The 17,862-nt window shown below is 41.9% G+C and overlaps 1 protein-coding gene across 3 annotated transcripts in view; it reads right to left on the reverse strand.

Annotated features, from left to right (window-relative positions):
- Nucleotides 1-17,862, reverse strand: part of septin8a (septin 8a) — a 43,571-nt gene that overhangs the window by 11,310 nt on the left and 14,399 nt on the right. Inside the window, exons 4-10 of one of the 3 annotated variants that reach the window (XR_003986311.1) lie at nucleotides 15,431-15,617; nucleotides 10,338-10,499; nucleotides 9,727-9,765; nucleotides 8,483-8,579; nucleotides 2,469-2,637; nucleotides 2,189-2,320; nucleotides 1,127-1,296 (exon numbers count right to left, since the gene is read on the reverse strand). Coding sequence is in view for 1 of the 3 variants with exons in the window: in XM_030436956.1 (XP_030292816.1) it covers nucleotides 1,127-1,296; nucleotides 2,185-2,320; nucleotides 2,469-2,637; nucleotides 8,483-8,579; nucleotides 10,338-10,499; nucleotides 15,431-15,617 (921 nt within the window). In the remaining 2 variants the exon portion in view is untranslated. Of the gene's footprint in view, nucleotides 1-1,126; nucleotides 1,297-2,184; nucleotides 2,321-2,468; nucleotides 2,638-8,482; nucleotides 8,580-9,726; nucleotides 9,766-10,337; nucleotides 10,500-15,430; nucleotides 15,618-17,862 lie in introns of all 3 variants that reach the window. The other 2 variants (XR_003986312.1, XM_030436956.1) reach the window with 2 other exon arrangements.

A 17,862-nucleotide genomic window follows, 5' to 3' on the forward strand; every position in this document is an offset into this window, starting at 1 on the left:
GCCGTGATACTGGTGAACAGGTCCGTCCACATACTTTCGGCCACATAGTGTGAATAGTTCAGGTTCCTGCAGCTTTCTAGGATCAAACTTCGAGCACTTCAAGGTTCCTAAACCAAAAGATTCTGGACTGGAAAAACTTTATAATCACATCGAACGTGTTTCTATAAATTCAGTTCGTAAGAATCAAGTTAAAGGCACTCTGTAACAATCTGACGCTAATGTACAAACACGAGATTCTTTCATTTTAAATATTACAAGTATTTTGGTTTATATGAAACAACAGATTATGTAGAAAATCTAACTATAATCAAATTCAAGCATATTTCTAAGCTTGAGCGCAAACTTTCAAAACGTTGAATCTTACGTTCTTGCTGAACCAAAACCAGTTAGAGCTAAAGGCTTCTTGAAGGTGCCTTTAAGGACTTAAAAATACTGTAAACTGCGTCACCACACAATCCAAACAGTGTGTTGTGACAGGAAAGTAAATGCAACATAATGTTCAGTGTGATGCGTTACTGAATATTGGTTTGTAAGCTACATACTGAACCAAACGTACAAACTAATAGCTGTCTGGAAGGTAAAAAGTAATTATCGACACGTGTGCATTTAAAAGCGATCTGCAGGACAGTGAAATATACATGATGATGCATTCACAGTCTGCGCTGCAGTTCTACTCTGTGTGAGCTGCATTCTGCATCACCTATTTATGAGCCAAGCTTTGGATTGCCTCAGCGACTGAGCTCAGTGGCTCCTCCCTGAATATCCTGAATAATTAGAGCGAGGCAAAAGGAACGAGTGAAAGGACAGGAAATGTTAAGCTTGGGCAGGACAAAAAGGGGAGGAAGTTTCCTTCGCACATGCCAGGCCCTCAGAATAATAGCTGAAATGCTTGTGTGCTGGAGACAACCGCCAGGCACATTCAGCTGAAGGCTCATTCATGTGACACAGCACAATGTGAACCTCCGGCTCAAAGACTCGAAACAGAGTGAGGCAGCAAAAAGAAACGCAAGCGAGGACACAGAATAAAAAGACAACAGGATCAGTTGAAGAAACAGAAGCAGGGTGTTAAAGCAGCCGCCTGCTGCAGAGAGAAGAGCTGAGCGAGAGACAGAAACAAGCTGCTTACTTTTTCTTGTCCTTGTCTTTCTTGAGGGGCTGAGATAAGGAGAGCGTCTCGGCTGCCACCTTCTTCCTGTTGAAGGCGTTCATCTCCTCCTCGAGGTCTCTCCGCTTCTCCTCCACCTTCCTCTTCTCCTCCTGGTGCATTCGCTTCAGCTGCTCAAACTTGTCGTGCAGCTGAGATGGAGGAGGGCGAGGGCGGTGATGGACAGACGGGACGAGGACGGAGGGAAGAGATTTGAGGACAGACGGGTAAAAGAAAAGAAACCAGACGTTAGAACAAGAGCACAGACACTTTCACTGAAGTCACTGCAGCCACCAATACTTCTTCTATTTGAATGGCGGTCACACGTAATGACAAACCCACAGAGGAGTTTCTCTGACGCTGCAGAGTCTTTATGTCTATTTTGGATTATTGTTTTGGTTTTCGGGCTCGCAGCTGCAGTTTGCTTTTGTTTTCAACAAAGGTCGAAGTGCTGTTGAACTGCGTTCTGTTATTTTTGATGTTTTTGTCTCCAGGTATGACACAATTCAATGTTTTATTTTTTAAAGATGTTGCGAGTTGGGTTAATCTTTATTTAGCCGACAGTCAAGCAAGTACGCACAGTAAAAAGACAGAATTCGGTTCAGTGGCATGTTTAAATATTACAAACATAAATGTGGACTTTAACAGAAAACAGCTTCTTGAAAAAACTTGAAAAAACAAACTGATAAAATAGATAAAAGGTTTTGTGTTAAAGCCTTTTGGTACTTTAAGTCAGTAAAGTGGAACACGTGAAAGAGTTAGCACTTGCTTCATATATAATCATGTACTTACAGATTGCATTGACTGATATTAGGCAGAATTGTTGTGCTGAGCAGGACGTGATACGTTTGTGTGTCTAGTAAAACTCAATGTTAAGCAATATTAATACATTACACAGGCACAGCATCTTTATACACAGAGAGCAGAGACAGGTCTGATGTTCAGGTCTGATGTCAGAGTATCAACAGGCTGAAGTTACTCCTGCTGACCTTTTGCCTGAGGTGAAATTGTCTCTGGATGTATCAGTGACCATTTTTAACTGACCTCTCTCTCTTTTCTTTCAGCTCTGCTTCCGTCTCTTTTACTTTGTTGACGAACATTTGTCGCATTTCTTCCTCTTTGCGCTGCAGGTCGCCCAGGAACTCTTTCCTCTTGGCCTCGTATGTCTCTTGGAGGCTGGAGAGAAGAAAAGACCGAACACAGTGAAAACAGACAGGAAAAGATCAGATATTGTCTCCAAACAATAGAGACTCTCCCTGCTGTCGACACATGAGTATCTGTGTGGTTTGGGGGATAGTGTGTGTTGCTCTCTCTGCCTCGGTACCTGAATGGCTGGCTGTCAGGATCTGTATCTTTGAAGCCCATCTCCTCCAGCTTACAGCGCCGGTACAGTTCGTAGTGGCGGGCGTGGGTCTGCTCCCTCAGATCCTCCATGTTGACCCTGATCAGCATCTCTCTGAGCTTTACAAAGTCGCAGTGACTCTCGTTCTCCACTGAAGGGAAAACACACGTCAGGATTAGGAATCCAGTTGCAGATCAGGTGGTCATCTTAGTCATTTGTAATATTTGATAAACTCTGACAAATATAAATGTGATCTTGGTTTGTCTTTTCTTGTTGGCTGTTTCTCTCACCGCCTTTTTTTAACACCCCATCTGTCACCCTGTTTCCCTCCCTTCCTGTCCACTTCTCTCTCCGAAGCAGGAAATCATAGCACCACTGTACAGGAATGTGAAATATCAGCACAAGATAAATACGCTGGATAAATCACACGGCCATCCAGTAAATTAAACCACAGACATCACATTTCACCACCAAGCAGGAGCTTGACCTGGAGATTCTCTGCACCATTCATGTTGAGTTTTTTCTACTGGAGCGACTTTAACAACTTCATTTCAGTTTCACGACTGAGTGACTTTCACAGTTAGATGAATTCATGGTGGGCAAAGGGCAGAAGTGTTTCCTCCCTGACAGACTGACAGCCGAGGGAGGATGATCTGCCCCGGGCATCATTTCCATCCTGATGAAGCCTTTTTACTCATAGGTCACCTCATTTACTCCATCCTAACATTATGTGTTGTTCTGAAAGTTAAAACATTTATCTTCGGTATTTTCAGGCACCAGAACAAAGACTGATGAGGGAAAAGCAAAGAAGAGGCGCTTAGATGTGGACTGAACTGATCCTGTTCAACATGACTGCCAGTCACGATTATTATCCTAATCAATCTTTAAACTGCAGAATAAAAACTAGAATCACACGAGAACATACTGAAATCACTTTAACCTACATTATGTCCAGGAAAATGTGTTGCATCATTGATACACAAATCTTTCTTAGTGGAAAAACAAACAAAGATTCTTAAATTAGTAATCATAACTCATAAAGGGAATTTGGAAACTGTAGTATTCACAAAGATCCGATTACACGTGTTTTTGTGGGGACACAATGAACCAGCAGCCTTCAGCCATGATGACGCCCTTAAAATAAACCAGGACACCGACAGAGAACTGAACGTCAGCTTTATCAAGTCATTCACGTGAGGACAGTCATGATTTTTTCAATTCAACACAATCGACTTATTGTGACTGTTTGTTAAATCACAATCTGCATCACATCTTCTGTCGTCCCATCACAACCACAGCACTTCTGCTCGGTTCACCAACGTTAAATTTAGGATTTTATAAAACCTTCATGCCACATAGAATTACATTTTATAACCGTTTTACACTCAACAAAGTTAAAACCAGTCAGGACAACGAGGGCTCCAGGAAACATTTGATAATTCCCCTCCTCTGTTTTCAACAAGAAAAATCGCTCCTCCTCAATTTGAAAATAAATTTTATCCTAATTGACGATATTTTTCCTTCCATCTAACGAGACAGTCTGTGGAAACTTGGAAGACTGCTAATTACTTGATATGCACCATCTCCTCAACCTGAAGCAGACCCTCCAGCAGCCGTAGTCTAGTGTAGAACCTGATGCATGAGCTGACTGATCACGGAAAAACTAGAATGACTCGTTAAAAACGTACACGTGATCTCAGAGAAATAAGAATAACATTCCCCTTTCAGAACGTTAATGTGATCAACCTGTTAGCGATCCTCAGAAAGATGCTACAAGAGCGTTTCTGTTGTCGCAGGTCTGGTGTGTTCGGTGGCCGAGGGCACGTGCACAGCGAAGGCACGTGGACATGCAGGGGCAAGAACATATGTCATGACGCCCGGGGCAGCAGTGGTGGCAAATGGGATGTACGTTGTGTTTAAATACCAGCACAAGCTGTGAGCGATAAACATATTGAAAAAGCCCAATTAGCAGTTCATTTAGCTTCCCCTGGTGGAAAATGCTGAGAGAGCAGCCTGCAGGTCACGACTTCGAACCACAGCGTAGCAGAAACCATCGCAGTCAGAGAAATAAAGACGGTCCTTCATTAGAGCAGCACAAACAAACAATTTAATAAGCATTTACTGACTGACTTTTAGATGGAAAGTCAATGTTAAACAGATGTGAAATAGCAGCAGTGACGGAGCTGTCTGAATCACTCACTCTTATTTTTACTCACATTTGCTGCCTGACCACACATCATTAGTGGGAATACCGGAGTTAAAAACAGACATGAGCTGTTCTCTGGAGTTGCATCCAGGCTACTGAAACTGCCTGTTCACTTGGCATCTAATAGCCCGTCTGTACTGACCCCCCGCTGAGGGCTGAGTGAGGGCCAATCCTCTGACGGACTGCAGAACTGAGCCCTCGAGTCATCTGAGCACAGAGCTCAGCGCACACACACACGCACACACACACACACACACACACACACACACACACACACACACACACACACACACACACACACACACACACACACACACACACACACACACACACACACACACACACACACACACTCGCATCATGACAGAAACATACAGACGAGAGAAGATGCTGAAAGTAAATCTGCAGTATTCAGAGAAAGAAATGGAAACAGAAAAAAAGTGTAAAAGGAAAATATGCAGAAACAGACTGGTCATCTCAGCGAACATCAAACTGTCCACGAGCCTCAGGCGGATCAGCTGCTCCAGTTAGTCTGGACTAATGTTCAATCTAGTGGTGAACAACAGTACCACATCTGGTTCATTGTCGAGGATAATTGTGATTTAACATATATTATTTTTTGCCATATCGCCCTGATATTAATAATAGAAAATGTTGTTTTATTTTTCCATGTTTTGTATTCAAATACCCCATCGTTAAACTAAGAATAAGCTGCATTCAACAAAAACCAAGATACCAAACACAATGCTGGTGACTAATAACATCCATGTCCACATACAAACACCCTCCACAATGTGTGAGTCAACAGTCAAACAAACAGCAGCCTGCGGAGAATAAATACCAGGGGTCTGCTGTGTGTCACAGCTGTCTGGGGTTCAGAGATAACAGAGCATCGAGATCCTGAGGGAGGACACACACACACACACACACACACACACACACACACACACTCTCAATTGCTCTCTTTATCAGGAGACAGTCCTCCCTCTGTCTTCCTTGCAGTCCACGGATATTTCCCATGGCTCTTAGAGAGGTTACCATAACCCATCTATATGACATCTGGCATCTACAAACTGTTTCCACAGACACAAGCCTTCCCCTCAGCCGGCCAAGAGTAGTAAAACACTGAGACTTCTGTCCTCTCCTCGCCCCGGCCCTCAGATAATGTGACAAAGTGTGCTGTATGAATGGTGAGGCATCCGTTTGCAAGCATGCCGCACTAAAAGCAAAGTGGTTTGCTTGTATTACATCCAGTCAGTCCGGGAGAGACGGTCACCTCTGATACGATAATTCGATGTAGAACAATAACAGAACCAGTATGGTGCAGTTAAATCGTTAGTTGTTTAAACTAACAATGGAAATGTTTCTATTAATATATTTCATGTGCATTCTGAAGTATCACATTAGAAAGGTTGATGAAAACAGTTGAATTCTAAATTTGATGTCCTCAATTGTCCAGAAAACTTTAAACACTCGCTTGAGACAAAGACGAAGACGAAGACGAAGACAAAGAATGAATTAAAAGTTTCCTTCAAATTCTCTTGCTGATTAGACTGAATCAGGGCTAATATCAGTCTCTTGTCAGACTCAGCAGCAGCAGGATATTGTTTTCTTATAGCTTCAATGATGAAATATGACACCAAACTTCAGAGAGGACAAACCCAGAGACCAACTTTACTTAATCACTGTACTAACACATCGTCTTCTGGGATACTCAAAGGATGAAATATTGTGCTTTGAAGAATCTTTACGTTGCTTTTTCGCTCGACACTTCAACAAAGACTGAGCTGACAGTAAAGCCGAGATAACTTTTTGCAAACGGCATCTTTCTGTCTGTAAGTGGACTGGACTATAGTTTCATGGTGGCTGATGGAGTCCAAAGGAATCCATCCCCACGAGACACACAGCAGGCTTATAAATAACCGTGGCGTGTTCCTCTGAGGGTTGGGGAATGAGAGTGGTCAGTGGATAATGAAGAGAGGAAAGGAAGAGGGGGTGAGGACGCAGGAGCAGTAAACAGAGAAGAGGATGGAACAGAGTGTAGCTCCCATCTGAGCAGCAACATTCTCACAGCACAACTCTGTTTCACTTTATTAAATCAAAGAGTTTATTTTAATTGACAAGGCACTGGGGAATGAGCTGTGGGAAGCAAACATCCCAAGATCCCTGACACAATCAGTGACTTCTCCATGGGCAGCACATACACACAGTCACACAAAAAGAAAAGACATCCAACACCACACACGTCACAAGCAAACACACTGGCAATTTACCAAAACAGTCTCTGCCCACGCAGCCTTCGTTTCACAGTGTCACTCTGCGTGAAGTCTCACTCGCAGCTGTGGAGGCCACTGCGCATTAAGCAGGAGGGTATAAATAAACACTCATGCCACAAGCGGGAACGCATCTTCTACAATGGACACTGACAGACGCCTCGCAGAGTTATATCATGTGCCATTTCTCTGCATACGCAAGATACATCCTCAAAACAAGCATCGTGTGCACCAAGTAGATCCAACACTGTTCCTCTTTAGAAAGTAAAACCAAGTGAATTTTAGGAATTTTGGTAAAAAAGACTAATGATTCTTCAAATGCACAAAGTAGATTAGTTTCCTTTCCATCTGCTAATTTATCAGTCAACTAATTGTCATGAGTCTGATTCTGCTGTCCTCTTCTGATGCCATGTGAACAGAGAGAGGCTGGGTCACGTACTTCCTCAAAAACGATGCACCCATGACTACTCCACCACTTCACATGACACGCTGGCAAAGCTATAAAGTCACATTATTGCACAACAGCTCAAGTGCTGACACTGACCAACAACATCAGATCTGTGCAGGGCATAAATGAGTTATGACTTTTTGCAACCAGAGATTTACGGTATTCATTAGGGCTGCCCGATAACTCGAATTTTCATCGTCATTGCGATATGAACATGTGGGATAAACACACCACAAAAGACTGCCTGACACGCAATGAATAAAAAAATGTTATGACGCGTGTAAACAAAATTTACATGCATCATAACGTTTCTTTATTCATGCATGCACCGTGAGCATGCCAACATTTAGCCTATCAGACGGATCCCTGGACACAAGCGCCAATCATATGAAGCCCCAGCTAGCCGTTAAACTTCAATATTTGTTTATTTATCGCAAGTTATATCGTCATCGCAAACGACGTGTTGAACAATGTTATCGCACATCGCAGATTTTCCTCATATCGTGCAGGCCTAGTATTTATATATTATATTGTATTTGTGAATGCTGGTTTGCTGTCACATATTTCATCTTACTATTAAACTGACAACTTCTGTTCAACGGCTTTCTGTCGCTTCACTGGTGAAGGAGCCGAGACTGAATCAGCAAAATTCTCAACAGTCACTGGTGACAGTCAGGAAGTGATTGAGTCATAGTTTGTTTTGAGAGCTTTATCAGTTAGAGGTCAACTATCATATTAATCTTAAAATATTATAATACTTAAAAACATCAAACTTCTGATTCCAGCTTCTTGAACGTGAATATTTTCTCTTTGGTTTCTGGACAAAACAAGACGTTTGTCATCTTTGTCTTTGTGACATTTTATAGATAAAAACAACTAATCGAGAGTTGCAGCCCGATATTATTTTCTTATTGCTTCAAATATTAATTCTTTGACAGTCTCAAAAAAAGATTTAAATATCCAGTGATCCCTTCATGTACTCACCGTTGTGTTTGCTTGAGAAGTACAAACACACAGCCACTTACACACAACACATATCCTGATTAACTTGCTTGTAAATGGGTCTCACCTTGCACAACGCCCCAGGGGTACTGTCTGGCCCTCACGGTTTTGTTCCCCACTTTGACCTCTTCCACGCTCCCCACCACAGCAAACGGCAGATGTGCCTGAGCAGGAAAAGACATCAGAGCGTTAAAAAGGTCAAGAAGTCACATGAATAACCGAAACCTGAACTAGGTGGTCTCTGCTCCATCCGTTTTTCTGGGTTAAACTTTCCTACGGAGTTGTTTTCCCAGTGACTTTACAGCACAACAACCATTTCACAAGACACCAACATGCTATATACAAACACAACAAAAGAGGATAAATGGAAGTTGAGTTTTTTAATTTAAAATAAAACTTGTGTCGCTCTGGCTGTCGTCTCTCTTATCGCTCACAACCAGACACAGAAGTGTAACCATTAAGCACTTACGAGCTGCAGCAGAGCTCTTTTAAGTTCAACATGTGGCTCAGTCGGGGCTGACAGGCTTGTTTTGTTGAAGTGATTAACACACACACACACACACACACACACACACACACACACACACACACACACACACACACACGCTGCTCGCAGAGCTACTACGCCTCGTTAGGAGCGACAGTGAGGCATCATGGGGAAAACATGCCCGATATGCAACCACAAAAATTAGGTGGAGAGTTGAAACCAGCTGGCTGGTTGCAGCTCAGAGGAACAAGCTGGTGAGTGTGGGCGCTGATGTAACCGACTATGAATAGATGGGGATGTGTACGAGGACTGTGCCTGGGAGGACCAAATGCAGTCTTATTTATCCACGAGGGAGTTTACTGTCGGTGCATCTGAACACGTGTGGGTGTTTGAGCAGTGTGATTATACATCATCCATCACAAAATCTGAACTAAAAAAGGCTAAAAACTGATGAAAAGTTAATCTGTGCTTGCTGCCTGAGCAGAAGTCACTAGCTTATGATCAGTTATATCGCTACATGCATATTGTTGTCAGTATTTCAACTTCACTTGTTTATTTTGAAGAAGGAAAATGTACGTAAGTGGACACACAGTCGTAACGCATGTGCCAGCTCATAAATTACGTTTAATGATGTAGTAAGCTGGAGCTGGTGCAGCTTCAACATGTAGCACGTGCACAGGGTCAGTATTGTTAGTAGTATACAGTACATTCGTAGTGCTTTCCCCTGTACAGAGTCACAGATTTGTGGGGTTGCACAGTATCTAGATAAGAAGACATGATTATTTTTCAGCACATTTACAGCCACAAGAATAATGTCTACGTACGTTGACATCGCCGTTACCAGATGAGAAACACATGGGATGCTAAGGAGACAGATGTGTCGGAGGTCTTCAGAACAAAGCCATCATTTTTACTTTCAACACATTCACGTGTAAACAGTCAACACATCTGGAAGTTTCTTGTAGCCCTGCCACAATTATCACTTAATCACTTTATCAACAACGACCACGTAACGACATGAACGAATGAAAAGTCACAAAAACTCGACTGGCAGTATTTTGTATTAAGGAATAAATGATTATTTATAAATGAATAAATGAGGAGGCGTCACAAGTGTTTAACATTCATTTACATGTTATGTTTTAATATTGTTTTTTCACATTACAGTTCCAATGTCTTTATATTATTTAGAATCAAAGGTTAATTGTTCTTTATAAAGGGCATACGTGCATTATTACGCAATATCATTATATCAGCGGCATAAAATAAAAGTCTTAAAATAACAATAACATCTTTTATCCCAATTATTTCTAGGATAAAATGTCAGTATAGTTTTCCTGACGGCACAGTTTGCAAAGTTTGAATATACTTGTACATTAAATACATGGTGAAAAATAAGGAAAGGTTAAAGATGGAGAGACCGACTGTGACTTACGTTCATGGAGGCGTTTATCTCACTGACAGCTTCGTCATCTGTCGGGAACTGATATATCTGGACGCCGTTGCTCACCAGCTCGCTCATGATCTTTATTTTGAATTTGTGGAGCTCACTCTTGGAGATTGTGTCCGCTTTGGCAATGATGGGAATTATGTTGACCTGAGGAGAGGATGAGAAAAGGAGAGGGAAGTATTGTAGTCGGATCAACAAAGTCCTTGTGTTGATGGTTCAGTGTTCCCAATAAAGTTCCTGTATTGAAGCCACTTGTGTTGAAGTGTAAACACAGAATTCATTATGTGCTGGTTTGGTTATTGCTCATCTGACATGCATCATCATGACAAGACAAAATGTACCTGTCTCAGTATGATGAGAGACGATGCACAGAGAATCAATCAGTTGTTTTCAGTGGATCACAGATCAGAGCAATTAACTTCCCTTCGTCAGCGGGTCATAAACACACACTGTGAATAAAGCTAAATTTAACACACCGAAGACTTAATTAAAAACATAAAGCAAACTAAGCGTGTTTCTAAATATGGCTGAGGAAGCGCACACGACCATATGCAGAGAAACAGTATAGTGAATCAGCTCAGTCAGATCCCCGACAGATACATAAAACAAACAGTGATTATGAAAACAAACTAGACTCCATCTCCAATCAGCAGCAGATGTGCAGAGATAAACACAGTTTTTCTGCATTCCTCCTAGCGACTGCATCACTAACCGGGAGAACGAGGAGGATCCCCACAGATTCACTCATCAGCTCCATAGTGTGCCTCAGAGCCAGAGCCAAAGCTGGTTAGGAGTCAAATTACAGGCTCATCAAACTGTACTGGATCATTAATTTACAGCACGGCAGCCAGCATCAGGTTTTAACCCCTAATTAACAAACTGAGTTCACCAATCGCAGCCGACAGCCGAGTGTGGCAGCCACTGAAGCAGATGGAAGTGTCTCGTCATGGTCAGTGAAGAAGGAGAGGAGGGGACGGCAATATTTGTTCACTTCCCACAGCCGGGTTTTCCCAGCTGGCCTAAGAGTATTCCCAAATAGTTCTCAGTGTTTGTTCTCAACAGCTAGGAGCACCAGATGGGAAGAGCTGTGACCACAGAAAAGCTTTCACATGTAAAATAATCACGAGAAGAGAAAATTCACACAGCCTGATATTTGTTTTCATTACCAAAGGTCAAATGTCTGTATATTAATGTGTAGATGAGAGTGTCAGAGCTCACGGGATACAAGAACCACATTATGAGCTTTAATAATACTCATAATTAGAGGATCTGGTAAGATACATTTGTATTCTGTATTTTTCTTTGTCTTATCTCAATAAATAGCTGCTGAGCTCTTAACTGTAGGATTATGGGAGATGGAAACAGGAAGTACATCGTGTCATTGAGTCAGCTGGTTAGCTCCAGGCTACAACTTGAGTCTAAGCATATATTTGTTTAGTTTCATCTGTTTAGCTCCTGCTTGGTATAAACCAGGTGAGTACAGACGGCCATCACTGGGTTATTATTCTACTACAGAAAGCTTAAAAGCGTGATGATGCTCAGGCAGAGTTTTGAAGTGATATAGAGCATCTTTTCTCTCGGATATCTAACAAGATTAATGGACATTTATTAGAACTGGACATGGATGTGACAGTTGCCTCACATTTCTGTATCCGTCAACTGACAGTTAAAAACATTTGATCTGGTGCAAACAGGTGCAAAATATTCAACATTTTAAAGGTTACCGGGAAATATCAATCTTTGTTTATCAACTGACTTCTACCAACGGAATCTTCTGTATCCTGATATTAGATAATTAACTTATAATGATTTCCTTTTAAACAAAAGGACACCTCCTTCAGACTCTTATCTCTTTTCCTGCCTTCATCCAACACAAACCACACTCACTCTGGTGGGCCTTCAACCATCCTCTGCTGGGAGCGGCGACTCGCACAAGAAAAACACCATTGTCTAGCCGTGACAGCAGCCTCGACAGACCGAGGGAGAAGTTGTTTCTGGTCTGCTTCCCTGGTTTTTCCTGTGACAGAGAGAGCTATCTGGCAGACAGGATAGCTCTGCTCGTTTATCTTTAGTCTGCAGATAAAAGCTCGTATTCACACAGAGTAATGCTCGTCTGGAGCTGGAAATAACTCCGTACTGAAATTAAAAATGTGTCCCTGGACTCCAGTTCTTCTCTAATGAAGATAGAGAACGCCGCTGAAATCTCTTTAAGGGCGATCAAGTGCAGCTATGTTAATAGTCAATTAACTGTATGAAACATTTGCTGGTTGCAGCTTCATATGTAAGAATTTGCTGCTTTTTTCGTACTATATGATATTAAATAAAGAGTCTTTCAGTTTTGGACTGTTGGTTGGAGAAAAGAAGCGATGTGATGATGCTACTGGGATATAATTATGAGCTTATTATATCAAATAGACTAAACAACTACTCGTTAGATACTCAGTTGCAGCCATTTAAACCCTGACGCTGTCACTGTGGGCACATTTTGGGGTCTGTGAATACATGAATGTCTTTTTTTGGTATCTTTGGCATTTTATATACTGAAAAGTAAATTAGGTGGTTAAAAAATAACCAGTATGATGACTCAATAATGAAAATCTTGCTTGGTTGAAGCTTTAAATCATATTCAGGCTTTTAGGTACTTTTTGTGGTCAGCCTGTAAAACTGCTCAGTGTGCACATGTTTATAGTATACGGTGAGCAAATATTTAAAAAGAGACCACTGAATAAACAACCATCAAGCCTGCAGAGCAACACAGTGTCACATCCACGCCGTGCTCACTGCACACTGGCTTGCTTTCACATGAAACGGCGCTCACACTGCTGGGATGAAGCTGCTGAGGTCAGAGTGGTGTTCACCGTGACCACCCACTGTTAAACTCACCACGCTGTAAATCACTGAACAGAAGCTCCAACATCGCTCTTTCTTTAACTCTCTCCGACACTGGGCAACACAAACATGCAGACAGCCTCGCTGGAGGTTCACAAGAAAGAGAGTTTGGTTCCTATGAATGGATGCGGAGATTCAGGTGAGCTGAGCTGCTTTGCTTTTACACATGGAGGGGAGGTATGACAGGTAAGCTGCTACATGATAGCATTTAGCTCATGTTAACCACTTTGCTGTGGTTCATATACCGGGACACAGATAACATATTTAGCTCAGGTAAGTTTCTGTGCCTGCTTGAAGGCGAGGGGTTCAGAGAGTTGGCTGAGGTGGTTTGGATGGTATCAGCTGACAGTTGGCAGACGGGGCTGCCAGGTTTTGATCGCTGTGCTGGCTGGTAAAGATGGCAGAGGCTCAGTGGTCAGCGCTGTCGCCTCACAGTGAGAGAGGAGCCGAATTTGGATCTTGGACTTTGTCTTCTCTGTTGTTTATGTTGGTTTTTCTCTCAGGACGAAAGAGTTATCGCAGAAAACTAAAAGTGCTGCTGTCTGACTTATGGTGAGTTCAGATTACCAGTGACAAAGCAATGGGATGCAACTCATTTTAAACGGAAGCTGGTAGCACGAAGCCAGAAACTGACACTCGACTCCATATGTCGCTGCACGAGGGGCGTAAAGTCCCTACAGATCAAAGTGGAGCTGGCTTCAACATTCAACACTCGATAGGTGATAATGAAGCTGATCTCGTTTGGCCCTTTGGCAACATTGGCGCTTTTCGTGCCAACATAAAATGAGAGATACAGTTGGTCCTCAAGGGAAACTTGGATGGAAGTAAATTACAAGTATCAGAAACAGTTTTGATGAAGTAAAAAATATAAGCCTGATTATTTTCCACTGTGTAATAAATCACAACGACAAACTCAGTGTTTCTGAGGTCGTCTCCTGTATCAGGAGATCTGGCAGCCGCTCGCAGCCGTGCGTTGATATCTGGCAGAGGAAAGCCGGCAGGTTTCGGCCACAAGCTGACCATCTGCTTTGTTCTCGATTCATTATTGTTGCATCACCACACAAGCATGGCTAAAGCTACAGCAGTGCTGACAGAATTTATATATAGAAGTTCCTCAGGAACAATGTGACTGATGACAGAAACTTTCTGAATGAAGGAGCTTGAAGGTGTCGTGACAGGATGTAGCAAAAAACAAACGCATCACTTTACACTCTTCAGCTAAAGACATGGGTGGCATTTTGTCATCTTTGCAACATGCAGCTTTCTCAGTTTATAAGCATGAAGATATACAAGACATCAGTGACACCTTCAAGTCAAACAAGCACAAAGAAGGAACACAAATCTTCACATGTGCACTTAAACATCACTTCTTCTCTTCAAGGCTTTGTGAACATGTACTTTGAAATGTTTTGAGGATCTTTTCCCCTCCTGAAGTTCCAGACTTCTCAACTCTGAAACTAAGATTTAAGATAAAAAAAAAACACTTTGTTTGGTTTCTGTTGTGTTTATCACCACGCAATCGTCAAGAAAAGTATGATACATGTTTTTGTACATCTGTTCATCTATTTAATTTATTTGGATTGAATTAAAAAAAAAAAATACAAGATCCTCCAACTTAAACTTCACTGACTTCCTTTAGACTCTCTCCCCTCCCCCTCTTTCACGCTCCAAGTGCTGCTGTGATGAGATTTTTTCTACCCGTTGTCTAATTGAAGCCGTGCCAGAGACTGTTTCTGCTCTGAGCTGCACTCATCAGATGTATGGCAAAACATGAAACCACTGACCAATAAATCAAGTAATAACACTCGAACCAGTGCGATGAAAAAGCCACAAATCAATGTGAGTCTGAATGAGACTATCGATTGGTGCACAGCTGACCTGTAAACATGTAAACTGAAATCTCAGCCTTTTCCACTAAAAGCAAAAGCTAAATAACTCAATTCCAAAGAATGCAACATGAACCTTTCAAAATGTTAGCGCTCAAAGCCAATCTTTGCTTTATTCTTTTGGGACAGAGTCCACACCCCTGCAACAGGATCAGGGATCTCCACGTCTCAGTGAAATGACACCGCTCAGTCAAAGGGAGGTCAGATTTCAGCCACGCTGATAGTTTCTCTCAGACAATGAGAAAAGGGCGTGTGTGACCACAGTTTGCATGTGTGTGAATGAATGTGTGTTTCTGTTTGTACCTTGCTGTCCAGTTTTTTCATAGTGACCAGGTCCAGGGACTTGAGGGAGTGTCCTGTCGGGGCAATGAAATAAAGGCAGATGTGGATCCTGGTGTCGTGGTAGTTAAACAGCGAGCGCTTGATCTTCAGCTCTTCCTGGAGATAGTTTTCAAACTGAGTGTCGATGTAGTCGACGATGGGCTTGTAACTGTGGAGACAGCCGGAGAGAAACTGTGAGAATTTATGTCTGTGGTTAGAAGCATAAATATTTGTCTTCTTATTCATGCTTTTGTAATAAATATAAAAGGAAGTATGGCCTCGTCACTGGGGAAATGATCCGAGACGGTTATGTTTTCAGTCACTGTAAGATCTGATTCTGTGCCAAGATCTCGGCTTAGAGCTGTACAGCTTACTGCTACATGAAATTTGTTCTCAGCTTATAGGAGTACGGTTGAAACAAATCAGAGGCTGCAAAACGTCCTGTTCTCTCTTGCAGTGCTTTGATAGCCTCCAAAGCCTGAAGTATCACCAGTAAATACAATAAATGAGGGTTAAATCCCACCGTTTTGTCATATTTGTTGAGGAGCATTTTGCTAAATTCATCACAATGGTTTTCGATGCTACAACACAAAACTAAACAATAACTCACGAGAACTTTATCCATTAAGATTCACCTTGCAGAGACATTCCTGGACTGCTGCATTGGAAAACATTATCCGCCAGTACAAATTAGATAAATACAATCATTTTTCCTAACATGACATTAACACATTTCCACCACCCTGGCTGGAGTTTCATGGAGAATCTTTTCAGTTTTTCCATCGGGATGCACTTCTCCTCAGCACAGTGAGGAAGCTTATTCTGCACTGCAGTGACTTCAAGTTAAATGTTAAGAAATATGAAATGTCCTTCATTAAAACGATTATGTTTGCTGATGCAGCAGTGCTGTTTGCCTCTGCAAGCTAGTTTTAATGTTTAAATGTTCATCAGCCTGATAATGTCAGGTCACAAGACAGTTTGAAGATGATTTATGCCACGAGTTCAGCAAGCCGTCCACCGGAGTCTGCAGCTTTCACTAATTAAGTTCAGCTCAATTAGAGGAGACAAAAACCAGACGATTAGAAGTGAACCACATATTTAATTAACTCTATCATAGCAGTCTGAGATACACGTCTATTTCAAGTGAGATTGTGGTTTATTAGTCACCACACATACAAGTCTTAAAGTCATATTTTAGTTCTCATGACGCCACTTGACATTTTCAGACTGTTTGGTTTTGATAATCTGCGTTTTAATGAATGTGTTGGCTTTCCACAATATCTCACTTTGCCTCCAATGTCTGCCTCAGAAATGTTTTACACAGAAAACATTCCTGTGGTTCTCAAACAAATGCTTATGTTACGTTACGTATAAATCTGGAAACTACACACAGCCACCTCAGGTCCTGTCCACAAGTACACAAGTATATCTCGACTTTTCTTCGTGTTTTGACCTGTTTTACAGCCATAAATGCCGTCAGAGGTCACTGGAACAAACTGACCTTTTGGGAATCTCCTTGCAGGGTTCAGAAACACTTTTGGAAACACTGATGCCGACACACACATTCGCTTCCTAATTGAGTCTTGTCAGTTTGTGTAGCATCACTGGCAAGCATGCACTTATCTGGACTGAGAGCATTTGTATTTTAAAAAAACGTTTTAAAGAAAGACATCTCATGTATACGTGGACTGGGCCTCAGCCTCACTGGTTAAAGTTGGTGTCATCTCTGGTTAGCTTCCCTCCACCTGACAGGACTACATCTTTCAAAAACAGTACAGGAAGTTACAGCCTTGGCTTCCAGGAATTATTTCTTATTTTCAACTGTCCCTGAAGTCTGTACTGAACTTGGTAAATTGGCATTAAGTCTGCTGCTCCCTCAGCTTGGAATCAGGTTAGAGTTAGCTGCTCTAACTGAAGGCATTGAAAGTGATCTGACATTCCAGCTCGACTTGGAGAAAAGGACATCTGGCTGAAGATGTTGTGAATGCTGATGAATGTTTTATGACTCAGCAATTTGCTATCTGTCTTCATTTTAAGTTTTATATGTTTTTTTTATGTTGGCAACTGTGTAACTATACTGCTGCCTCTCTTGAAAAAGAGATTTTTAATCTCAATGAGACGTGTTTTGGGTTAAATAAAGTGAAAACAACTGTTAAACATGTGGAACACCTCCAGGAATAATGTTTCATCGTTTCTGCCACGGGAACCACCGACGCCTCAAAGTGACTGAAGTGTGACCCACATGATCCGGTCCACATGAAGTGTCCGCCTCAGTATCACTGCCCACTCTGACCTTCTGAAGTGAGAACATAATCCAAGCTTCCTTTTGGAAACAGGCCCCAAAATGCACAGATTCAGACACATATGGACACAGATGTTACGTTTGAAAGCCAGATGTTGTTAACTGGTACAGA

This window comes from Sparus aurata, chromosome 13, assembly GCF_900880675.1.
Source record: "Sparus aurata chromosome 13, fSpaAur1.1, whole genome shotgun sequence".
In the NCBI taxonomy this organism is placed as follows: Eukaryota; Metazoa; Chordata; class Actinopteri; order Spariformes; family Sparidae; genus Sparus; species Sparus aurata.